At 44.8% G+C, this 24,212-nt stretch overlaps 1 protein-coding gene across 9 annotated transcripts in view; it reads right to left on the minus strand.

The window, feature by feature from the left end:
- zdhhc14 (zDHHC palmitoyltransferase 14) overlaps positions 1–24,212 on the minus strand; it is a 488,467-nt gene that overhangs the window by 45,424 nt on the left and 418,831 nt on the right. For all 9 annotated transcript variants that reach the window (XR_011947524.1, XM_072507579.1, XM_072507582.1 and 6 more), the window contains 3 exons: positions 23,808–23,938; positions 2,043–2,146; positions 1,727–1,830 (listed from right to left, as the gene is read on the minus strand). Coding sequence is in view for 8 of the 9 variants with exons in the window: in XM_072507579.1 (XP_072363680.1) it covers positions 1,727–1,830; positions 2,043–2,146; positions 23,808–23,938 (339 nt within the window). In the remaining variant the exon portion in view is untranslated. The remainder of the gene's footprint in view (positions 1–1,726; positions 1,831–2,042; positions 2,147–23,807; positions 23,939–24,212) is intronic.

Genomic DNA, 24,212 nt, shown 5'->3' on the forward strand with positions numbered 1-24,212 from the left:
GAAAATTAGGGATTTAAGAGGAGACTGTCTTGTGGAGGCAGAAGACATGGGTTGAAATACAGAATGAATATTTCACATCTGTCTTCACAACAGATGAGGATGCTGCCAATGTCACAGTGAAGGAGAAAATCGATAAAGAGGTAATTTAAAGGTTGGTGTCACTTAATTGAAAAAGTCTAGATAAGATGCATCCTAAATTACTGAGCAAAGCAATGTTAGAAATACTTCTTAGATATGGGTAGATGTTGGCAGAGGTTTGAAGGAATTAAAAATTTTCAAAAAAGGAGAGGAATAAAAGTGCCAATTGAAGGCCAGTTAGTTTAACGCTATTGTGGAAAAATCAGACAATAATCTAAAACAAAATGAATTGTCACATGAAAAAACATACACAATAGGAGTAGGAGTAGACCATTCAGCTCCTTGAGCCTGCTCCACCATTCAAAAAGATGGTTACAGACCTGTTGGCGTTTCGAATTCCAAATTCTCATCTACCCCAATAGCCTTGATTCCCTTGCCCAACAAGAATCTATCTACCTCCACCTTAAAAATATTCAATGATCCTGCTTGTACCACCTTCCGAGGCAGAGATTCCAAAGTTGCACAACCCTTAATTTTCTTCATCTCGGTCCTAAAAGGGCGACCCTTCATTTTAAAAACAATTCTGGATGCACCTACAAGAGGAAACATCCTTTCCACATCCACCTCGTCAATACCGTTCAAGATCTTATATACTTCAAACAAGTCACCTCTCATGGATTAATTAATGACAACCAGAGTGGATTTGTTACAGGCAAATTGTATTGACCAATTTGATTAAGTACCTTCAGGAAAAAATAGGGGAGGTGGATAAAGGTTGTGCAGTTGGTGTTGTGTAAATTAGTTTTGAAAAGGTAAAGGAACACACAATAGCAAAATAGTCCATGAGATCAAAGATTGTGTCGGCATTATTTTGTCTAAGAAACAAAAGTAAAGTGTTGTGACGAGTGTGGTTTTTAAGCTTGGAGGCAAGTCTTTAAAACATAGAAGGACAAGTTAAAAAGCCTGTTTGAAAAGGAATTTGAGTGCTTGGTTTTTTCAATAGAGGGATAGAGAATAAAAGAAAAAACATTATGTTAAACCTTTATGAAATGCTGGTTATGTCCAGGTGGCGTACTGTGACATGTTTTAGGTACCGGTCTTCAAGGCCTAAGAAAGCACAGAGGAGGTTCCAAAGATGAAAGACTGGAATTATGTGGAGAGACCACCGAATCTGATGCTGTTCTCCTTAGCACAGCGAAAGTTAAGAAAAAATTGAATGGAAGCGGTCAAAATCTTGAAGGGTTTACTGGAACGTCCAAGAATAAATTATTTCCATTAGTGGAAGAATCGGTAATCAGAGGATACAGAATGAAGGTAACTGGCAAAAGAACCAGATAAGGAGAAACTGTTATAAACAGCAAGTGATGTTATGAAATGGAAAGCACTGCATTAAAGGGTGGCAAAACAGATTCAATGGCAACTTTCAAAAAATAATTGAATGTATACCTGGAAAGGAAAAAGATTACAGAGCTGAAGGGAAAGAACAGAAGGGGACTAATTGGATCATTTTCTAAGACATGCTGGGCCAAATGGCCTTTATTTCTGCGTACAATACTAAGTATTCTAAGGCTGGACAAAGCATTTTGCCACAGTAACTATTCAGAGGCTTTTAAAACAGTTCCGATATAAGCAAGCTTTTCATACCCACCTCCTGTGCACCTTTTCCAATGTTCCTGTCCCACATTCAGCAGCTCTTTAACGCCATCATCCATGGTCTTTGTAAACTTACTAAACAATTCAACCTTCTGTTCTCTGCAGGGTAAAAGGCACAATAAAAGTGACTTCATTCCTTTCCAAAGATGAATTTAAATTAACTAAAGAAAAGGCTGAGCATAGAGAAGGAAACTCAAATCAAAAGAAGCATTGGTGATGCGGAAAGGCAGATTATGGAAATTGATACTTATTGTTTTTTGCCCTGATTTTAAGTTTATTGACACTTGTAGTTTCATAAAATTAATACATACGCTTCCAGTAGGCCAATATCCTCTGCTGGTGGCTCCACTGTTGAAAAGACCATGACACCAACAATATCATCCTTTTCAGTTTTCCGCTTGCCTAATTTCCATTCCTTCAGTGAATAAAGACAGAAATTCAAATAAAAATTAAATGGGGAAGAAAATCTGAAATCCTCTCAATTGATTTCCCTTCCCCTAGCTGTGTTTAATAGCAGCTCATTCACAACACAGAGCATAGTTTGGCATTCTTCCTTCTAATCCTTGTATGTTGCAGCTGTGTAGATAGAAAATGGGCAAGGAATACAAAAATTGCAGCACTTGGTCAAAGAGATAAAGATACTCTTCAGTGAAGGCTGCCAGTAGGAATGGATGGATCAGCTTTCTAGATACAATTAGTTACTCAAAGTGCATACAGTTCTCAGCTGGCACAGTGCCATAGATCCAGTGCATTTGGCTCCCAATAATTCAAATTTCGGTTTTATACAGGAAGCACAGAAGGAACAATAAAAGGGATGTCATCATAGGCAAGTGGCCTGATAGACATAAAATCCACCTTCAGCTACTCTCATACTCAGTAATTTGTTCATTCTGAATTCAAACTTCAGATCTGAACTTTTCATTTATACACATATTTCTTCTATAACTATCTGAAAACAGTTCCGGGTGCGGCTATGCAGAGCTAGGTCGCATATTCGGTAGCTCCTGCTTGGAACGGACTTTTGGGCTCGTTACAGGGCCCCCACGGCATTTGTTTGCCATTTCCCGGTGTGGGAAGAAGGCTGCAACATTCCCCCAACAGTGTCCCCCAGGAAGGGTATGTCTCTTGGTTGCCAGACACGGCAGAAACAGTAAAAGATTTGGCTGCAACTGCAGGATAAACAAGGCCTCTTCCAGCATGCAGGCGGGGGAAGGGCAAGCTTAAAGCTGCAAGCTGACCTGAGGGCCTGTATCAAAGGTGAATTCTAGCAGCAGAGGGAACAACTATGAAAAGATCTCATCAAGGCCACTGAAGGGACTTCCGGTTGCGGTGATGCCTAGCTAGCCGCACGTTTCGGCGGCTCCAGCTCCGACGGACCTTCGGGCTCTTTTAAGAGCCCCAACGGGGAATTTTTCGACGCCGCAACCCGGTGTGGGGTGTGTGAGAAGGGAGTCCCCCCCAAACGAAGGAGGAAAAAACTGGCGGCGGCGGCTGCAGCGCGAGGAATCGTCGACCAAAGGGTCAGAAAGAGAGAAGTACAAGATGGCGGCGGAGAAAGCGCAGGCGACATGGGGGCCTGAGCAGGATGAAATTGTGAGACGGTGCGTGGAGTTGCTGAAGAGGGAGGTGCTGACCCCGATGCTACAGGCAATTGAGGGGCTCAAGGAGACACTAAAGACCCAGGAGACAGAGATCCGCGAGGTGGCGCAGAAGGTGACAGATATTGAGGACGGGATCCTGGGCCTGGCGGTTAAGACACAGACGCACGAGGCACTTCATAAAAAGTGTACTGAAAGGATCGAGGCCCTAGAAAACGGAGCGCGAAGGAAGAACCTTCGGATACTGGGTCTCCCTGAGGGTGTGGAAGGAGTGGACTGTGGAGCGTATGCAAGTACGATGCTGAGCTCACTGATGGGTGCTGAGGCCCCTACGGGCCCCTTGGAGGTGGAGTGGGCAAATCGGATTCCGGCGAGAAGACCAAAAGCGGGAGAACCACCCAGGGCGATAATCGTGCTATTTAACCGCCTTCAGGATAGAGAAGAGGCCCTGAGATGGGCTAAAAAGGTGCGGAGTAGCAGATGGGAGAATGCAGTGGTACGGGTATACCAGGATTGGAGTGCGGAGGTGGCGAGAAGGAGGGCGAGCTTCAACCAAGCCAAAGAGGTGTTGCATAAAAGGAAGGTGAAGTTCGGGATGCTGCAGCCGGCAAGACTATGGGTCACGTATCAGGAGAGACACCATTATTTCGAGACGGCGGAGGAAGCATGGACCTTCATCAAAGAAGAGAAATTGGATGGGAACTGAGGGACTGATGCTGCAGGAAATGTTATTGTTAATGTTATGGTTGAAGTTAATTGAGAAGTAAATTGGGAAGGGGGGAGACATTGGGGAAATGTGGGCGCCGGTGAGGGGGGAAAGACGGGACATAGTTGGAGAATGGGGAAGGGGAGGGGGAGGGGAAAGGGAGCTGCGCCATAAGAGGCGGGTCAGGTAAAGGGATGTTCCCACGCCAGAAAGAATAAGGCAGGAAGACAGGCGCAAGGCGGATGGGAGTTCCCCACACGGGGGGGTCGAGGAGTGAGCAGGAGTAGCTGGGGTCAGTTGAAGTCAGCTGACTTACGGAAGTAATATGGGGGGAGCAATCATGCTAGAAAGAGATCTAGCGGGGGGGGGAGACAACTGGGTTGCTGCTGCGGAAATCCAAAAGGAAATGGCTAAAGAGTGGGTGGGCGGGGATGGTGTACGACACTGGGGGAGCGAGCGGGAGCGCGGAGGCGGGATATGGGACTGGCCTAGAGAAGTAATGGCTAGTCGACACGGGAGGGGGGCAGGTAGCCCCCTAGTGAGGCTGATCACGTGGAACGTGAGAGGCCTGAACGGACCGATAAAAAGGGCCCGAGTGCTCGCGCATTTGAAAGGACTAAGGGCAGACGTGGTTATGCTCCAAGAGACGCACCTAAAGGTGGCGGACCAAGTTAGGTTAAGGAAAGGATGGGTGGGACAGGTGTTCCACTCAGGACTGGACGCAAAGAATAGAGGGGTGGCCATTTTGGTGGGGAAACGGGTAGCATTTGAAGCAAAGAACATCGTAGCAGATAGCGGAGGTAGATATGTAATGGTGAGTGGCAGGCTGGAGGGAATGGAGGTCGTGTTGGTTAATGTGTATGCCCCAAACTGGGACGATGCGGGATTTATGAGACGGATGCTGGGGCGTATACCGGACCTGGAGGTAGGAAACTTGATTTTAGGAGGGGACTCTAATACGGTGCTGGACCCGGGGCTAGATAGATCCAGCTCAAGGACCGGAAGAAGGCCGGCAGCGGCCAAGGTACTTAAGGGGTTTATGGACCAAATGGGGGGAGTGGATCCATGGCGATTTCTTAGACCTAGGGCTAGGGAGTTTTCCTTCTTCTCCCATGTCCATAAAGTGTACTCCCGGATAGATTTTTTTGTTTTGGGAAGGTCGTTCATCTCTAGGGTGGAAGAAGCTGAGTACTCCGCCATAGCGGTTTCGGATCATGCCCCACATTGGGTGGACCTGGAATTAGGAGAGGAAAGGGAGCAGAGAACACTCTGGCGATTAGATGTGGGACTGATGGCGGATGAGGGAGCGTGTGCAAGAGTGCGGGGGTGTATTGAGAGATACCTGGAGGTCAATGACGACGGCGAGGTCCCTGTGGGAGTGGTATGGGAAGCACTAAAAGCGGTGGTCAGAGGAGAGCTGATCTCCATTGGGGCCCACAAAAGGAAAACAGAGGCCAAGGAAAGGGAAAGATTACTGGGGGAGATTTTAAGGGTGGATAGGGAATTTGCAGAGACCCCGGAGGAGGAATTGTACAGGGAGAGGAGGCGACTCCAGACGGAATTTGACCTTCTGACCACCAGAAAGGCGGAGATACTGTGGAGGAAGGCACAGGGGAGGAGGTATGAATATGGGGAAAAGGCTAGTCGCCTGTTGGCTCATCAATTGCGAAAGAGGGCAGCAGCGAGGGAGATAGGAGGAATTAGAGACGAAAGGGGAGACACGGTGCGAAGGGCAGGAAAGATAAATGAGGTGTTCAAGACCTTCTATGAGGAACTGTATAGGTCTCAACCCCCAGAGGGAGAGGAGGGGATGCGGCAGTTCCTGGACCAATTGAGGTTCCCGAAAGTGGAGGAGCGGGGGGTGGTAGGCCTGGGGGCACCGATTGGGGTGGCCGAGGTTATTAAGGGACTGGGAAGCATGCAAGCAGGGAAGGCCCCGGGACCAGACGGGTTCCCGGTGGAATATTACAGAAAATATGTGGACTTGTTGGCCCCGTTGATGGTGAGGACGTTCAATGAGGCCAGGGAAGGGGGACTCTACCCCCGACGATGTCGGAGGCGACGATATCGTTAATTTTGAAGAGGGATAAAGATCCGTTGCAGTGCGGGTCCTATAGACCCATTTCATTATTGAACGTGGACGCCAAATTGTTGGCAAAGGTACTGGCATCGAGGATAGAGGACTGTGTCCCGGGGGTGGTGCACGAAGACCAGACAGGGTTCGTAAAAGGGAGACAACTGAATGTTAACGTGCGGCGACTATTAGGGGTGATAATGATGCCCCCAGTGGAGGGGGAGGCAGAGATAGTGGCGGCAATGGACGCAGAGAAGGCATTTGATAGGGTGGAGTGGGAGTATTTATGGGAAGTGTTAAGGAGGTTTGGGTTTGGGAACGGGTTTATCAGCTGGGTTAGACTTCTTTATGGGGCTCCAACGGCAAGCGTAGTTACAGGTCGACATAGATCGGAGTATTTCCGACTATATAGGGGAACAAGACAGGGATGCCCGCTGTCTCCATTGTTGTTCGCGTTGGCAATTGAACCTCTGGCCATGGCGTTGAGACTCCAGGAAACGGAGAGGGGTGATAAGAGGGGGAGAAGAACACCGAGTCTCGTTCTACGCGGATGACCTATTGTTATACGTGTCGGACCCAGCGGGGGGGGGGATGATAGAGGTTATGCGAATTTTGAGGGGGTTCGGGGATTTCTCGGGGTATAGGCTAAACATGGGGAAGAGTGAATTATTTGTGATACATCCAGGGGACCAGAGTAGAGAGATAGAAGGCTTGCCTCTAAGGAAAGAAGGCTTGCCTCTAAGGAAAGTGGAAAGAAACTTCCGATACCTGGGGATTCAGATCGCTAGGAGCTGGGGAACCTTGCACAGACTTAATCTGACACGGTTGGTAGAACAAATGGAGGAGGACTTTAAGAGGTGGGACATGCAGCCTTTATCGCTGGCGGGCAGGGTGCAAGCAATTAAGATGATGGTCCTCCCGAGGTTCTTATTTGTATTTCAATGTCTCCCTATACTAATCACCAAGACCTTTTTTAATAAAATAGACAGGAGCATCACGAGCTTAGTGTGGGCAGGGAAAGTTCCGAGAGTAAGGAGGGGATTCCTTCAGCGTAGTAGGGACAGAGGAGGATTGGCACTACCAAACTTGGGCGATTACTATTGGGCCGCCAATGTGGCAATGATACGTAAATGGATGATGGAGGGTGAGGGAGCGGCGTGGAAAAGACTGGAGAGAAAGTCCTGTAAAGGGACGGGTTTAGAGGCGCTGGTGACGGCGCCGCTACCGATCTCACCTAAAAAGTTTACCACGAACCCAGTGGTGGCGGCAACACTGAACATATGGGGACAGTGGAGGCGACAGAGAGGGGTGCGGGGAGCCCTGGTGGGGTCCCCAATCAGGAACAACCATAGGTTCGCCCCAGGAAGAATGGATGGAGGATTTCAGAGCTGGTACCAGTTGGGAATTAGGAGGGTGGGAGATTTATTTATAGATGGGACTTTTGCGAGCTTGGGAGCATTGGAGGAAAAGTACAAGTTGCCCCGGGGAAATTTCTTGAGATATATGCAGGTGAGGGCGTTTACTCGACAACAGGTGAGGGAATTTCCGTTGCTCCCGACACAGGGGATACAGGACAGGGTGCTTTCAGGGGTGTGGGTCGGAGAGGGCAAGGTGTCAGAGATTTACCGAGAGATGAGGGAAGAGGGGGAGGAGTCGGTGGGCGAACTAAAAGGAAAGTGGGAAGAAGAACTAGGGGAGGAGATAGAGGAGGGTATGTGGGCTGATGCCCTAAGCAAGGTAAATTCCTCTTCCTCATGCGCCAGGCTTAGCCTGATTCAATTTAAGGTGCTACATAGAGCACACATAACGGGAGCAAGATTGAGCAGGTTCTTTGGAGTGGAGGACAAATGTGGGAGGTGTGGCGGGAGCCCGGCAAACCACGCACATATGTTTTGGGCGTGCCCGGCACTGGAAGGGTATTGGAAGGGAGTGACGGGAGTGATTTCGCGGGTGGTGAAGGCCCGGGTCAAACCAGGCTGGGGGTTAGCTCCATTTGGAGTTGCGGAAGAGCCGGGAGTGCAGGAGGCGAAAGAGGCCGACGTTGTGGCCTTTGCGTCCCTAGTAGCCCGGCACAGGATCCTACTCATGTGGAAGGAGGCGAAACCCCCCGGACTGGAGGCCTGGGTAAATGATATGGCGGGGTTCATTAAACTGGAGCAGATAAAGTTCGCCCGGAGAGGATCGGCTCAAGGGTTCACCAAGCGGTGGCAGCCATTTCTCGACTACCTAGGGGAACGTTAGAGGGAAGACAGATGACCAGCAGCAGCAACCCAGGGGGAAGGGAGGGGGGGGGGGTTTAGTTTAGTTCAGGTCAAAGATAATGGGGTTTTGTTACTTGTGTATTGTTAAAAATTTATGTATTGTTATTGTTGCGTTTGCTTTGTAAGAGGGGAAAAATTGTTGTTTGGGAAAAAAATTTCAATAAAACATATTTTTAAAAAAACTATCTGAAAACAGACTCGATTAATGTTCTGAGGCAATGTTGGGTTCAAAACACAAGCTTTTTTCCACAATAAATTGCAGAGCAACAGCTACGATGACATTTCATAGAAATATAGAAAATAGGAGGAGGAGGCCATTGGGCCCTGCTCAGCCATTCATTACGATCATGGCTGATCATCCAACTTAATAGGGTGGCACAGACTGCTGCCTCACAGCGCCCGGGACCCAGGTTCAATTCCGGCCTTGGGTGACTGTGTGAAGTTTGCACGTTCCCCCCCCCACCCCGGTTTCCTCCCGGTGCTCTGGTTTCCTCCCATAGTCCAAAGATGTGCAGGTTAGGTGGATTGGACATGTTTTTTTTTTTTAAATGCCTTAGTGTGCAGGTTAATGAGGTTGCGGGGAGGCGTGGGCGTTGGTAGAATGCCCTTTCCGAGGGTTGGTGTAGACTCGATGAGCCGTTCTGCACTGTAGGGATTCTATGAATTGCCTGATCCCGCCTCTCCCGATATCCTTTGATTCCCTTTGCCTTGAAAACATGCAATGTTTTGGCCTCAGCTACTTTCTATGGTGGCAGATTCCACAGGCTCACCACTCTCTGGATGAAGAAATTTCTCCTCATCTCGGTCCTAAATGGCCCTGTATTCTCAAATTGTGACCCCTTGTTCTGGTCACCCCCACTATCGGGAACATCCTTCTTGCATCTACCCTCTCTAGTCCTGTTAAAATTTTACATGTTTCTATGAGATCCCCCATCATTCTTCTGAACTTCAGCGAATGCAATCCTATCCAACACAATCTCCCCTCATACACCAATACTGCATCCCAGGAATCAGTCTGGTAAACCTTCTCTGCATTCCTTCCAGACAAAGAGCATCCTTCCTCAGATAAGGAGACCAAAACTGCACACAATATTCCAGGTGTGGCCTCACCAAGGCCCTGTATAATTGCAGCAAAGACATCCCTGCTACTACACTCAAATACTCTCGATATGATGGCTAACATACCATTTGCCTTCTTTACTGCCGACTGCACCTGCATGCTTACCTTCAGCGACTAGTGTTGGTGGACAACCAGGTCTCGTCGCACATTCCCCTCTCCTAATTTATGGCCATTCAGATAATCTGCTCTCCGGATTTTGCTAGCAAAGTGGATAACCTCACATTTATCCGAATTATACTTCATCTGCCACTCATTTGTCCACTCACTCAACTCGTCCAAGTCACACTGAAAGATCTCTGCATCATCCTCATAGCTCACTCTTCTCCCAACTTTGCGTCACCTGTATTTAGTAACCTCATCTAAATCATGAATATATATATATATAGTTACCCTATTCCTATTCAAAAGAGCCATCTTCCTTAACAGAACAAAATCACCCTCTGTGACTCTGGCTCGTCTTCCTTGCGACCGAGATAGCCCATGGCCATTGAGTGCATTATGAATGCTTCTTCCTTGGCTATCAAGTCTTGGGGTGGGGCATGAACACAGAACTTCTGGCTCAGAGACTATCCACTGCATCCACAAGTCCTGCCAATACACATATATTCTTACTTAAATATGGAGACCAAAGTTGCAGACAGTATTTCAGGTGGCACAGTGACACACTGGTTAGCAGTGTTGCCTCACAACGCCAGGGACCTGGGTTCGATTCCGACCTATGTGGAGCTTACACATTCTTCCAGTGTGGGTTTCCTCCGGGAGCTCTGGCCTCCACCTTCCCCACCCGGCTCCTCCTCCCAATTCCTCTTAACATCTCCTATCGGGGTTCCCTCCCAGTCCATCAGCTCCTTATAAACCTCGGACATCTTCCCCTCCCTCGACAACACCTTATCTTGCAGCCCCAGGACCGGCAACCCGGCAATGGAAATCACGGACTTGCAAGTACCTAAAACCATTCTCCCAGGCAGCACATATTCCTCCTCCAGGTCTTCTAATTTTGCAAAGCTACCCACCTATGAACAGATCCCCACACCGCTCAATCCCCACTTACCGCCACCCCCAAAACCTCGCATCCAGTCCCCCCGGTGCAAACCTATGGTTATCACAAATCAGTGCCACACCAAAGCACCCTCCAGTCTCAAATGCTGCCTCCACTGCCCCCATACCCTCAAGACCGACACCACCACTGGGCTTAAGGAATGCCTGTCCAGAGAGAATGGCAGAGGTGCTGTTAACAATGCCCCTAAACTCGTTCCCCTGCAAGAAGCCACCTCCATCCGCCACCATACCGACTCCTCCCCCACTACCCATTTCCTGACAATAGCAATGTTAACCACCTAGTAGTAATTAAATATATTTGGCAGTTCAAGAAGGCAGCTCACCACCACCTCTCAAGAACAATAAATGTTGGGCAAGCCAGCAGCAATGCCCAGATTCCATGAATGAATTAAAAAAAGATTCACAAGGATTATGCCAGAAGTAGGGGGAAATATTAGACAGTTTAGGCTCAACAGGCAAAGGGCTCTTTGCTGTTCTGAATAAAAAGGCTCAGAGGCAACCTGATTTGCATCTTTAAGATTATGGAAGGGTTTGTTAGTACAGTTATGGAGAAGATGTTTTACCTCGTCGGGGAGACCAAATTAATGGACCATGAATATATGATAAGTCACCCATATGTCCATTAGAGAATACAGGATAAATTAGTTTATCTGTAGTGATAAGAATGTGGAACTCAGCAGCACATGTAGTAGTGGAGCAAAAAACATAGATGCATCTAAGGGAAGCTGGGTAAGTACATGAGGGAGAAATTAATAGACATTGGGTTAAATGCATTGGAGTGGGAGGAATCTTGTGGAGCATCTGCGCTGTAGGCTATATGTACCTTTAAGCATGGAGTCATTTCAGCTGCAGATACTAGCCTGAGGTTTTGATGGATAAATTGTTCTTCATTGTTTGACCTTTCAATTACAATGGGGCTAATTTTAACCAGTTGGACACTGAAGGAGATTGATCAGCTATCCATTTTACAACCTGCCCAACTTCCAATGGAAAGTTAGAATCTGGCAGAAATACAGCCGAGAAACAGTCCATTTGGCCTGATCAGTCCATGCCCTTGTTAATGTTCTACTCTGGACTTCTCCCATCCTTTCTCCCCTAAATCTATCATAACTATCTATTCTCCTCTCCCTCAAATGCTTATTTAGCTTCTCCTTAAAGGCATCATACCATTTCCTTCAACCACTCCCTAGTCGCGATTTTCACATTCTTACCACACTTTACGTAAATATATTTCCTCTACATTCCTTGGATTTCTTGGTGACTACCTTATATAGGTGACGTGTGGGCCACAACTGGAAGCATTCTCTCTCTACCTGCACTACCAAAACTTTTCATAATTTTAAACATTTGAGAGAAAATAAACCTGTCACCAGTTTCTAGATATGTATAACTACAAATTTTTGGTATCATCCTTATAAATCTTCGCAGCACCCTTTCTAGTGCACCTATATTATTTTAATAATATGGCGACCAGAACTGCATGCAGTACGTTTAAGCATGGTCTGACCAGGGTTCGATACAGGTTCAGCATAACTGCCTTTGGTTATGATCCCAGTTGATGTTATAACTAGGAGAGAAGATCCCAGAACGGAACCTTGGCTCAAAAGGCCATAACTCTGATATTTTTTCATATAGAAAATGTGCGGTGCAGAGTCACAGGATTGCAAATTAGTTTTAACAACAAGAATTTATTTTTAATATTAAACTTGAAAAGTTGTATTATTATACAATATGCACCCCTTAACTTAACAATTACACCCACCCAGGTTTTATGATCAACACAGATTACAAAAGTATATCTTAACCGACAATGCTATCATTAACACAAAGTCCCTTTTAAGTACACAAGATGAGTTTGATCAAATACACACATTCCGCTTTGAACCCAAGTTAGTGTTTGTGGCTTTTCTCTCAGAATGCCCCCAGATGAATGTCACACGAGTGTTTTCAAACTCCACTTCCAAAAACACGCTTTGAAATCTTACCTCATAATAATAATATACTTTCCCCTTAGTGAATTGAATTTTGAATAAAAATTACATTTTGTATCAAAGCTTCCGCTCTACTTTTAACAGCAAAATCAGAGCAGGATTTCACACCAACACCTTTTAGGATTTCCTTGTCTTGGCGGCTGTACAAGCTCTTCACAATTGCTAGAACTCTTAATTCCTAAGGTGTATTAAAATTACATCAAACGTTTCCTCTACTTCTGAAGTCTGTTGGCCTACTTTAAATTTAGTTACTGCAATTATCGCTTTATCTCCGGCACGTGCTGCCGGTGGAAGCAGGTGCGATAGCGATGTTTAAGAGGCATCTTGATGAATAGGATGGGAATAGAGGGATACGGACCTGGGACGTGCAGAAGGTTTTAGTTTAGACAGGCATCATGATTGGCACAGGCTTGGAGGGCCAAAAGACCTGTTCCTGTGCTGTACTCTTCTTTGTTCTAACTCGGAACACTTTGTTTACTCTTCCTGAGCAAATACCTTGGTCTCGGTTCTTTTAAATTCAGGTGTCCTAAACATTCTTTCAGTCCCAATTCCCTGGCTATGCAGCTCCTGTCCTGTCCAGTCTTTCCTCTGGCAGAGTTGAGAGATGTTCACTTCCTGAAGTCCTGTCTCCAACTGTTCTTGCTTCCAATTAAAGCCAAGAACAAAGAAAAGCCAGTCCCTCTGGAAAGTGACCTCCTGTTGCTAAGCACCGACTTACTTTTATTTGCTCTTCATGCAGTAACCCTCTCTAAGCACACTTGAGGCACAGTTGGAACTGAATCACCCCCACACATATAAACACCTTTGTCCAGCTTGAATCTAGCCATAGGTTTTACCCTTCCAAGCACAGAAACATTCAATTAAATCCACGTAAAACTATAACTATACCTTATTTTGAATGTTTACCAATACAAATCTAATTCCCTTAAACACACCTTTGTTTTCCTAACACTTTTGAAATGTACGCTCCATAAATAAAGCCTTGGTATGCTTTATTTGTTCTGATCTTGCTAACCTGTGACACACTTTATTCCCCCCCAAAGCCCCACAAGTATCTTTACCTTTCTCCCTTCAAGTATTTACCTTAATTACTTTTCAAAGTTTTCATTGAATCCGCTTCCATTGTCCTTTCAAGCACAGCATCCCAGAACATAACAGCTTGATACATAAAATAAACTCTTCTCATCACTCCACTGGCTCGTTTGTCAAATATCATAAATCTGTGTTCCCTAGTTAACCAAACATTCTGCCAGTGAAAATGGTTTCACTTTATCCAATCCAGCAAAATCTTTAACTACATTAAACAAACTGTGTCCAGTGGGATCCCGCAGGGATCAGTGTTGGGGTCCTTGCCGTTTTGTGGTTTCATATAAGCAATGTAGACTTGAATGCAGGAGGGTTGGTCAGTAAGTATGGTAATATCAGTAACGATGCTAAGAAAAGGGGTGGGGTGATAAATAGTGAGGATAGCCTTAGATTACAGGAGGATATAGATGGACTGATCAATGGCAAATGGAATTCAATCTGGATAAGTGAGGTGATGCACTTGGGCAGGACAAACAAGACAAGGGAATACATGATGAACGCCAGGACCCTGGGAAGCACAGAGGTTAAGGAGGACGCTGGTATGTATGTACACCGGTCCCTTAAGGTAACAGGGCAGGTGGATACAGTGGTTAAGGCGGCATATGGTCTGAGGCAGAGTTGAAGAGGAGGGTGGGTATGCTGGAACTGTATAAATTGTTGGTTAGGCCGCAGATAAAGCATGGGTGTGCAGTTCTACATCCACATTATAGGAGGGATGTGATAGCACTAGAAAGGTGCAGAGGAGATTTACCAGGATTTTGCCTGGGCTGGAGAGTTTTAGTTATGAAAGTTTAGAGAGATTGGAGAGAGTGGTGATGTTTTCTTTATTGCAGGGGAGATTTGCAGGAGGGCATGATTGAGATGTACACAATTATGAGGGGCATAGATAGAATAGACAGGAAGAAACCTTTCCCCTTGATGGAGGGATCAATAATCAGGGGCATACATTTAAGGTATAGGGCAGGAGGTTTAGACGGGATGTGAATAAAACCTTTTTCACCTAGAGGGTGGTGGGAGAAGGAGCTCACTGCCTGAAAGGATGGTAGAGGCAGAGACCCTCATAACATTTAAGAAGTATTTAGGTGTGCACTTGCGATGCCAGGCATACAAGGATATGGGCTGGAAAATGAGAATAGAATAGTTAGGTGGTTGTCTTTGACCAGCACAGATGTGATGGGTCGAAGGGCCTTTTCGTGCTGTAGACTTCTATGACTATAACATATTAAATCTCACTTTAACTATTTCTGCTCGAAGAACAACATTCCTAATTTCACTTATCTCTCCACATAACTGAAGTCTGTCATCCCTCGAACCATTCCAGTAAATTTGCTCAGGCCCCTCCCAAAGGCCACATCCTTCATGAAGCATGGTGCCAAGAAGGAACATGATATTCCAGCTGGGGCCCCAACCAGTGAGTCATAAACATTGAGCATAACTTCCTCACTTTCGTACGCTATGCCTCTATTTAGAAAGCCAAATGTCCCATATACTTTTTAAAACCGGTCTCATCAACTTGTCGTGCCACATTAAAATATTTGAGTACACAAACCAAAATTTCTCAGTTCCTGCAACCCCTTTAAAATTGTACAATTTTATACTGCCTCTCCCATTTTTCCTTCAAAATGCAATAATTCACACTTTACATTCATCAAAATCCTCTTTGTTTCTATTTCATTTCAATCTCTAATGTTTTTAGTCTGGCAACTTCAGCTATGAGTGTACTTTGTTTTCTCCTCATGGAACTGTGTCTAATCTGTACCAATGTTCCTCGAAATTTTCTTTGTTCTAGACAGGGAACAATCTTATTTAAACACAGTTTTTTCTGTCCATGCACACTTCACTTTCCCATAGCTGTGAGCACCTTGTTTATTTCAACATGTGGTACATTCCAGATTTCACCGGAGAGGGAACATTGATGTGCACCTATCTCATTACTGAAAGCTTTCCATTGTTCAGTTACTATCTTACCTGCCAATCTCTGATTCCAGTCCATCTAGGCCAGATCCCTTTGTAACTCAATAAAATTAACCCTTCTCCAGTGGACTATTTTAACACTTGATTTTTCCTGCTCTATGCCCACAATTAATTAATCATAGTTTTCCAAACACAGTCGTCTGCCAAAACAAGATAGCTACCAATGCCTGCCTGTGCATGGGCAGAAAACCAATTACGTATTTTGCAGGAGACACAATGCTAGCAAACCCGTTTTTAAAAACAAATTGAGGAGATTTTCAAATTAAACAATTTAAGTCCAAAAAATATAATTGTATTCAAATCTAAGAATTTATAGAATCTGTTCTTATTCACCGTCTGTGCAGAGTCTGCATGTTCTCCCCATGCCTGCGTGGGTTTCCTCCGGGTCCTCCGGTTTCCTCCTACATGTCCTGAAAGATGTGCTTGTTAGGTGGATTGGACATTCTGAATACTCCCTCAGTGTACCCAAACAGGCGCTGGTGTGTGGCAACTAGGGGCTGTTAATGTCAGCCTACTTGTGACACTAAAAGATTATAATATATCTCTGCATTATATCAGCTACCTATCCATCTGTTATTTATGTATGAACTTTCCAGAAGCCAGCACAACATTATATGTGAATTTGAGGATTGTATCTTCAATGTCTGAAGGCTTTCAAATAGATCTGTAGGTGTTTTCACATGAAAGTGCGTTATGCTTCAATATTTGAGATTACATAGAGATGCCTTACTTTACTAGATGGATGACCATGATCGTTTCAATTTAAAAACGGGCTGCATTCATTTAGTTTCCATCACAAATAGAAATCTTGTTTTAAAAATAATTAATTTAGAGTACCCAATTCATTTTTTCCAATTAAGGGGCAATTTAGTGTGGCCAATCCACCTACCCTGCATATCTTTGGGTTTTGGGGGCGAAACCCACGCAGACACAGGGTGAATGTGCAAACTCCACACGGACAGTGACCCAGAGCCGGGATCGAACCTGGGACCTTGGCGGTGTGAGGCAGTAGTGCTAACCACTGCGCCACCATGCTGCCCTTCAAAAAGAAATCTTAAGCCCATGAGTAGAAGGAATAGTATAATTGATATGAATTCTGATCACTGTCGCACGCAATGATTTCATAGAGAAAACAGTACAACTGCACATGTACATAGCAGCAAATGTGTCCTCCCAAATATTCTCCCAATGAAATATGCTTCACTTTCCCTCTTTATTTTCCAGAACAAGATCCCACACGGCTTCCTCTTTATTGTGTTGAAACCATACTGATTAAGAAATTATGCATAATTGTGTGCGATAACAGTGGTGATCATAGAAAATTACTGGCTAATGTAAGGGCCCTTCCTGTTGATTCTCTTATTTTGAATTTCTTTTACATTTCGTTATCATTTTTGGTCCATGGATATTTAATGGACATATACCTTGAAGTCGAGCAGAGGAAATCAGAAGTTGAAAAATAGCATACTGTGCTTTGGAAGATTTAGTTTTTGAACAGAAGAACTTATGGCACCAGAGAGATCAAGGCAGCATTTGTAAGAGTGTGGCACCAAGGAATCCTAGTTAATAAATGGGAATAGGAGGGAAAACACCACTAATTGGGAGTTGCAGCGAGCGCAAAGAAAGATGGTTGTGGTTGTTGGAGGCCAATCATCTCAGTCGCACAACATCTCTGCAAGAGATCCTCAAGGCAATGTCCATCTTCAGATGGTTCATCAATGACGCTCCCTCCATTATAAGGTCGGAAGTGGAGATGTTTGCTGACGTTTGCAGTCCCAGTTGTAGCTGAACTGGAAGAACTTGGATAGAGCTGCAGCTCGCCCTGCAGTCAGAGAACACAGCCTTTTTCTACGTTCCATTTGCAATTTGTCTGATAATGAAGCTGTTCAAGCCCTCTTGTGGCAAGACCTTGACAACATTTTGCTTGGGCTGATAAGTAACAAGTTACATTTATGCCATCCAAATACCAGGCATTGCCCATTTCTAACTAGGAGAATCTAACCAACTCCCCTGGACATTCAACAGCATTATCATTGTCGAAACCCCCATTCTGAGGCATACGATTGACCCGAAACCCAAGTAGAGTAGCCACAGAAATATTGTGGTTATGACAGCCATTCAGAGGCTTGGAATTCTGCATTGAATGACCCAAGTTCTGAATCCACAAAGCCTGTCCATCATCTACCAGGAACAAGTGTAGGGTGGATTCCTCTCAATTGCTTGGAAAGCTTGCACCGACAATATTCAAGAAGTCTGACACAATCCAGGACAATGCAGCCCACTTATTTGGCACCCATCCATCACCACATCAACTTGGCAGTACTGCGTACTACAAGATCCACTGTAGCAAGACATTAAGGCTCCTTCAACAGCATCTTCAAAGCCACAAGTTTTACCACTTAGAGAGCAAGAACAAAGGTAGCAGGTGCATGGAAATACCAAAGTTGCAAGTTCCCCTCAAAGTCATCCATCATTCTGGCTTGGAAATATATTCCCATTCTTTCCTCAGTGTTGAGTCAAAATCCTGGAACCCCTACCTCACAGTTTTGCGGAGTACCATCATCACACCAGTTTGTAGGGAATCATGAACAAATGGCAAGAGCAATTAGAAATGGGGGGGAAAATGATGACTTTTCCAGCAGTGTCCACACCCCATGAATGAATAGTGGGGGAAAATCCAGCACTTTTCAAAAGTGGCTTAACGAAGGATATAAATTCCTTATCTATCTATTCCCTCCCTCGCCCAAGCAATGACTGAGGCTGAACAAGACTGCTCACAACCTCAAGATGAATTTCTATGTATCTGCATCACCACCAAGACTGTTCACCTTCATCAATGTACCATCCAACTATGCCCCACCTCAGCTCATCTGCGCTGTGTCATTCATCCCATTGTTACCTGTAGGTTTGACTTGCCACATTCTACCAACGCTAAAATTGAGCCACGGTCATACAGAAATACAGTGAATGCCAGCAAGCATTGGGGTGATGAGTGAATGAGATTTCAGAATAGAATTATGGGATCTAACAGCACAGAAGGAGGTTGTTCAGCCCATCATGTCCAGGCCTGCCAAGTAGCTATCTAGCCTAATCCCAATTTACAGTCTTTGGTCCATAGCCTTGTACGACTATTCAAGTATTATTTTTAAATATTATGAAGATTTCTGCCTCCAGCACTATTTCAGGCAGTGAGTTCCAGATCCCCCCCACCCTGTGGTGAAGCAATTTCCCCTTGAATTTCCTCTAATTCCACTCTATCCTGGACCCCTCATAATTTTGTACACGTCAATCTGATCACCCCTCAGCCTCTTCGGTTTCAAATAAAACAACTCTAGCCTATAAACTTTTTCATCATAACTAAAATTCTCCAGTCCAGGCAACATAGTTGTAAATCTCCTCTGTACTCTCTTGTGTACTCACATATTCCAATAGTGCAGTGACCAGAACCATACCTGCCCAGGCACCTTCAGGGATCGGTGGACATTCACTCCAAGTTACCTCTGTTTCTCTAAATTGAACAGTATCCTACTATTTACTGTGTGCTCCCTTGCCTGGTTAGTCTTCCCCCAAATGCATGATTTTGTACTTCTCGGGATTGAACTCCATTTGCACCACTACCTGACCAGTTTATTAATACCTTCCTGCAGTTTACAGCTTTCTTCTTATCAACCACAAGTAGTGAGAATGTTTTCGCTTCTGGGGAAGAGTATAACTGCAGGCCATCAATATAATAGTCACCAAGAAATCCAATGGGGAATTTCAGAAGAAACCTCTCACCGGCACAGGGAGTGGGCTGTAATTATTTCTTAAAAATTACTTTTTACAGGATGTGGGAGGGAATTCTAGGATTTTGACCCAGCAACAGTGAAACAACAGAAAAGTGCTGCAACTCAGGATGGGATGTGGCTTGGATGGCAACTTGCAGATTGTGGTGTTCCTATACATCTGTTGCCCCTGTCTTTTGAGGTGGCAGAGGTCACAGGTTCAGAAGGTGCTGTCAAAGGAGCCTTGGTGACTTGCTGCAATGCATCTTGTAGATGGTACACACTGCTGCTATTGTGTGACGGTGGTGGAGCAGGTGGCTGCTGAAAGTGGTGGAGGGAGTGGATGCTGAAGGTGGTGGATGGGATGTCAATCGATGGGGATGCTTTGTCCTGGGTGATGTCGAGCTTCTCGAGTGTCTGGAGCTGCACCCATCCAGGCAAATGGAGGGTATTACATCACATTCGTGAGTTATGCCTTTGAGATGGTGGACAGAAAGAGTCAGAAAGTGAGTTACTCTCCCAGAATTACCAGCCTCTGACCTGCTCTTGCAACCACAGTATTTATATGACTGGTCCAGTTCAGTTTCTGGTCAATGGTCCCATTAGATTGGAAGATAGCAAATTGTAGCTCCTTTATTCAAAAAAGGAGGGAGACAGAAAGCAGGAAATTTCAGGTGAGTTAGTCTGATATCGGTCATAGGGAAAATGTTGGACACCATTATTATAGATTTGCAGCAGGGCACTTGTAAAAATTCACGTCAATTTTGTAGAGTCAACATGGTTTTATGAAAGGAGAATTAACCAATGTTTAACCAATTTATTGGATTCTTTGATGGAGGCACCTGTTCTGTGGATAAATGCAAACTGGTGGAACAGGGGCAGCACGGTAGCATTGTGGATAGCACAATTGCTTCACAGCTCCAGGGTCCCAGGTTCGATTCCGGCTTGGGTCACTGTCTGTGCGGAGTCTACACATCCTCCCTGTGTGTGCGTGGGTTTCCTCCGGGTGCTCCGGTTTCCTCCCACAGTCCAAAGATGTGCAGGTTAGGTGGATTGGCCATGATAAATTGCCCTTAGTGTTCAAAATTGCCCTTGGTGTTGGGTGGGGTTACTGGGTTATGGGGATAGGGTGGAAGTGTGGGCTTGGGTAGGGTGCTCTTTCCAAGAGCCGGTGTAGACTCGATGGGCTGAATGGCTTATATCTAATTATATATCCATTAGAGTTTAGAAGAGTAAGAGGCGACTTAATAAAAACCTTTAAGATCCTGAGGGATACTGACAGTGTGGATATGGAGAGGGTATTTCCTCATCGGAGCATCTAAAACTAGGGGTCTCTGTTTAAAAGGAAGGGGTTGCTCATTTAACCTAGATGAGGAGAAATAGTCTCTGTAACTCTCTTCCTCAAAAGACAGTGGAAGCAGAGTCTTAAATTATTTTTAAGGCAGAGCTAGATATATTCTCACGAAACAAGGGGGTGAAACGTTATCAGAGGTAAGCAGGAATGTGGGGTTGAGGTTACAATCAGACCAGCCATGAAAAATCAGACTAACCAGTCTTTTACAAAGGGTGCCACTTTCTACGACCACTCTGACAGGTACATGTTCACCTCCCTATGCCACTTTGCACAAGGCTCAGGTAATAACCCAGAAATTATAACCCTTGACGTCCTGTTCTTTAACTCAGCTCATAGTTCTTGGCACTTTCTAAACAGAGCCTTTCCCCTACTCTTCCCTACGTTGTTGGCCCCAATATGCATCATAACTGAATCTTCCTCCTCCCTAACTAATAACCATTCAAGCTGGTTCAAGATATCCCTCAAACTGGCACCAGGTCAGCAGCAATCCACGTGGTCCCAATCCTACTTACAAAGGATATTATCCCTCTAATTATTGAGTTCCTTAAGCTTCCATTCCTCAGCTGTAGTTTAGTTGGTCACCTGAGTCACAAGGTTCCGGGTCCAAGTCCCACTCTAGAATCTGTGCACAAAGATTAAGCTTGTAGTACTGTCAGAGGTGCCATCTTCTGGACGTGACATTAAACTAAGGCTGCATGTGTGTGTTCAGGTTAGTGTCAAATATCCCATTATGACAGTATTTTGAAGGAAGGGCAGTTATCCTTGTATTTGGTTATTATGACAGCTGTTTGTGGAAGTTTGATGTGCATGAATTGCCCACAGTGCTTCCTATATTCTAACAGTGACTACACTTCAAAGGCTACTTCATAGTCTGTAAAGAGCTTTGTGATGTCCAGTGGTTGTGAAAAATACAATATAAATACAAGACTCCATCTTTCCCTCTCCTTCTGCATTCCCCCTTTACTAGGCCACAAATGTGTCCGAACCGAGTTAGTAAAAAGAAACTTGGTTTATTGTAAAGCAATTATATTTACAATATACACCAGATCCCAGCCGGGTCTGGTGTGTCAGTTCCATACCTGGCTGACTTTATACAGACCTTAACCATGAATGATCTAGGGCTCCCCACTCCCTTAGCGGGGGAGCTTCTATGCAGCAAGACTCACAGGGAGTGATTGCTCCAACCCCGTAGGTCTCGTGTAGGTTATAACACCCTCCAACAACCCTTTCCACTGTTTCCTGCTCCATGGTCTGAATTCGGATTGTTGTTATTTCTACAGTCTTTACCCTTATCCTCACAGGTGGCAAGTACATTATGCCGGTTGGATAGGATAAGTCTTTGCAGGTTCTCTATCTCACCCTTATGCTGCACACTGTTGATTATACCAACCCCGTTCTGAAGTTGCCCCTCTTTATGAGACATGACTGAAGTCTGGAGCAAACTGTCCAGACACTAATCCCTCCTCACTTACTTGCCAGTGTTTCTTTAACTTGCACTCCAGCTCAATGAGTCTGAGTCACAGCAGTTCAAGACAAAAACATTCACTGCAGATGGGGACATCTTGCTGCCAAAATCTCCCACACACTGCAATCTCTGCCATATCTTAGTCTATGTTATTTGCAACTATTTTTTAGCCTGTGTAAGTTTTTTTTGTACTCATAAGTTACACTGAGCACTAAAACACTGGAAACATTTTAAAGTACCTATATTTACTAAACTACCACTTTAACTGAGCCGAATAATTAAAACGTATTCTTGATTTTGATTCAGAAAAAAACGTAAACTCCTCACCAATCAGTGCCTTTCCTTCCACAAAAGTCACTTCATGGGTGTTTTATTTTATCACGGGGTAGAGAGAGCAGAACGCATGGCAGGGATTTTACCGTCCTGTCCTCGAGCTGGAACCTGTCTCAGCTTTTCAGGAAGCCTCAAGCCTTAGACCCATCAGGCAGCTAATTAGCTGCCACTGAGGTTCCTATCCCTTTAAGGGACGAGATCCTGCCCGAAACTACTGCCAGCTCTTCAATCCCAGAAGCACCACTGGGATTTGTGGCTACCACCCTGGGCTGAGCCATCCATGGGTCACAGATTTCCCAATCAGGAGGTCCAACCCAACCACCCTAACCCTGCAGGGAGACTGCCAGGTTTTGCATGCTGGAGGGCTAACCTGCCACTGGTTAAATGCCAGCAGCAGCAGATCTTTAACTTCCCCTTAATCGGCCACTGAAAGGTCTCAGTTGGGGTGGTAGGAATCTGTCAGCAGTGGTAGGAAGGCAATGAACATGCCACAAGTATGTAAAAATTATATATAGTTAATTTTTTAATATAGAAATATCCAATTTTTTTTGCACATACCCCCTCACCCCAAAATGTTCCAGCCTATTCCTTTAGGCACCATAAAATCCCAGCCCATATTACTGATCTTCCTGTAATGCAACAGGCGGTTGCTAATCCCAAGAATGTGCACTTTTAAAACTTTAATACTGTAGAGCACAGCAGAATGCTCACTGGCATTCCTTTAAAAGAGCTACGTACGTTACTTGAATTTGAAATTCTGTGGACATGAAAAATTCACTCGAGACCTCGTAAAAGATGACCATTTCAAATGGAATATACCAGTTTTTGAGGCATCCATCCATTAGTTCAGAGGGTGGAATGTTTGTACAAATAAGAAGCTATTTTATTCAGATGTTCTGTAGTCTCCAAATAGGTCCTCTTATATCTGTGTGGCGTGGCAACATGAAGAGCAGGCTCTCTGTGCTATTTATTCACAATGATGCGTAAATCAAGTCAATCACTCCCTCACCTCAAGCCCAGCAGGACCAAATCTCCAAATTATCTTTTCACCTCACCATTCCAGAAATAAGCAGGGGAATGGCTGCAAACGTCTAGTCGCACAAGACAGCCACTGAGCTATTTAAACAAATAACTGATTGGAGATCATTCGGAAATTATCACAGCATCAAGATGCAGAGGCGAAGGAAGACAAAAGGTTTTGGAATAATCCTCAACCATTTTCTTTTCATCTTTACTTCAAGAAAATGCCACCTGCTCACTGCTAACTGTTTAGTCGTCTCATTTTTCCTACCTTTTCATCCCGGTAAGTGATGAAGAGCTGAAACACCTCACTGTTTGAAACGACAGGATGATGACACATTCTGTTCATCCAACCCTGCAACCTCTCCATCCTCATCTTGATGAATTCCTCTTCAAAGCGACCTTTATCAGATTAAACCAATTGAATACATCTCAATAATGTCAAGATTTCAAAACCAGTTTCACAGTATAAAAGCTCAGAAAGTATAGGTCAATACAAAACGGCAGTTTAAATTCTTCCCAACAATGAACAGCACACTGGGTGACTGTAATGATTATTTGGTAGAAATTTCTTTGTATTGTTCCTCAGGCTACACAATTCTATTCGAGTGTAAACCTATTTCAACAGAAATTAATCAATTTTTCATATTCAGAATTGAAAACTCTCCAATCTGGT

The sequence above is a fragment of the Scyliorhinus torazame genome, chromosome 1, assembly GCF_047496885.1.
Source record: "Scyliorhinus torazame isolate Kashiwa2021f chromosome 1, sScyTor2.1, whole genome shotgun sequence".
Taxonomy (NCBI): domain Eukaryota; kingdom Metazoa; phylum Chordata; class Chondrichthyes; order Carcharhiniformes; family Scyliorhinidae; genus Scyliorhinus; species Scyliorhinus torazame.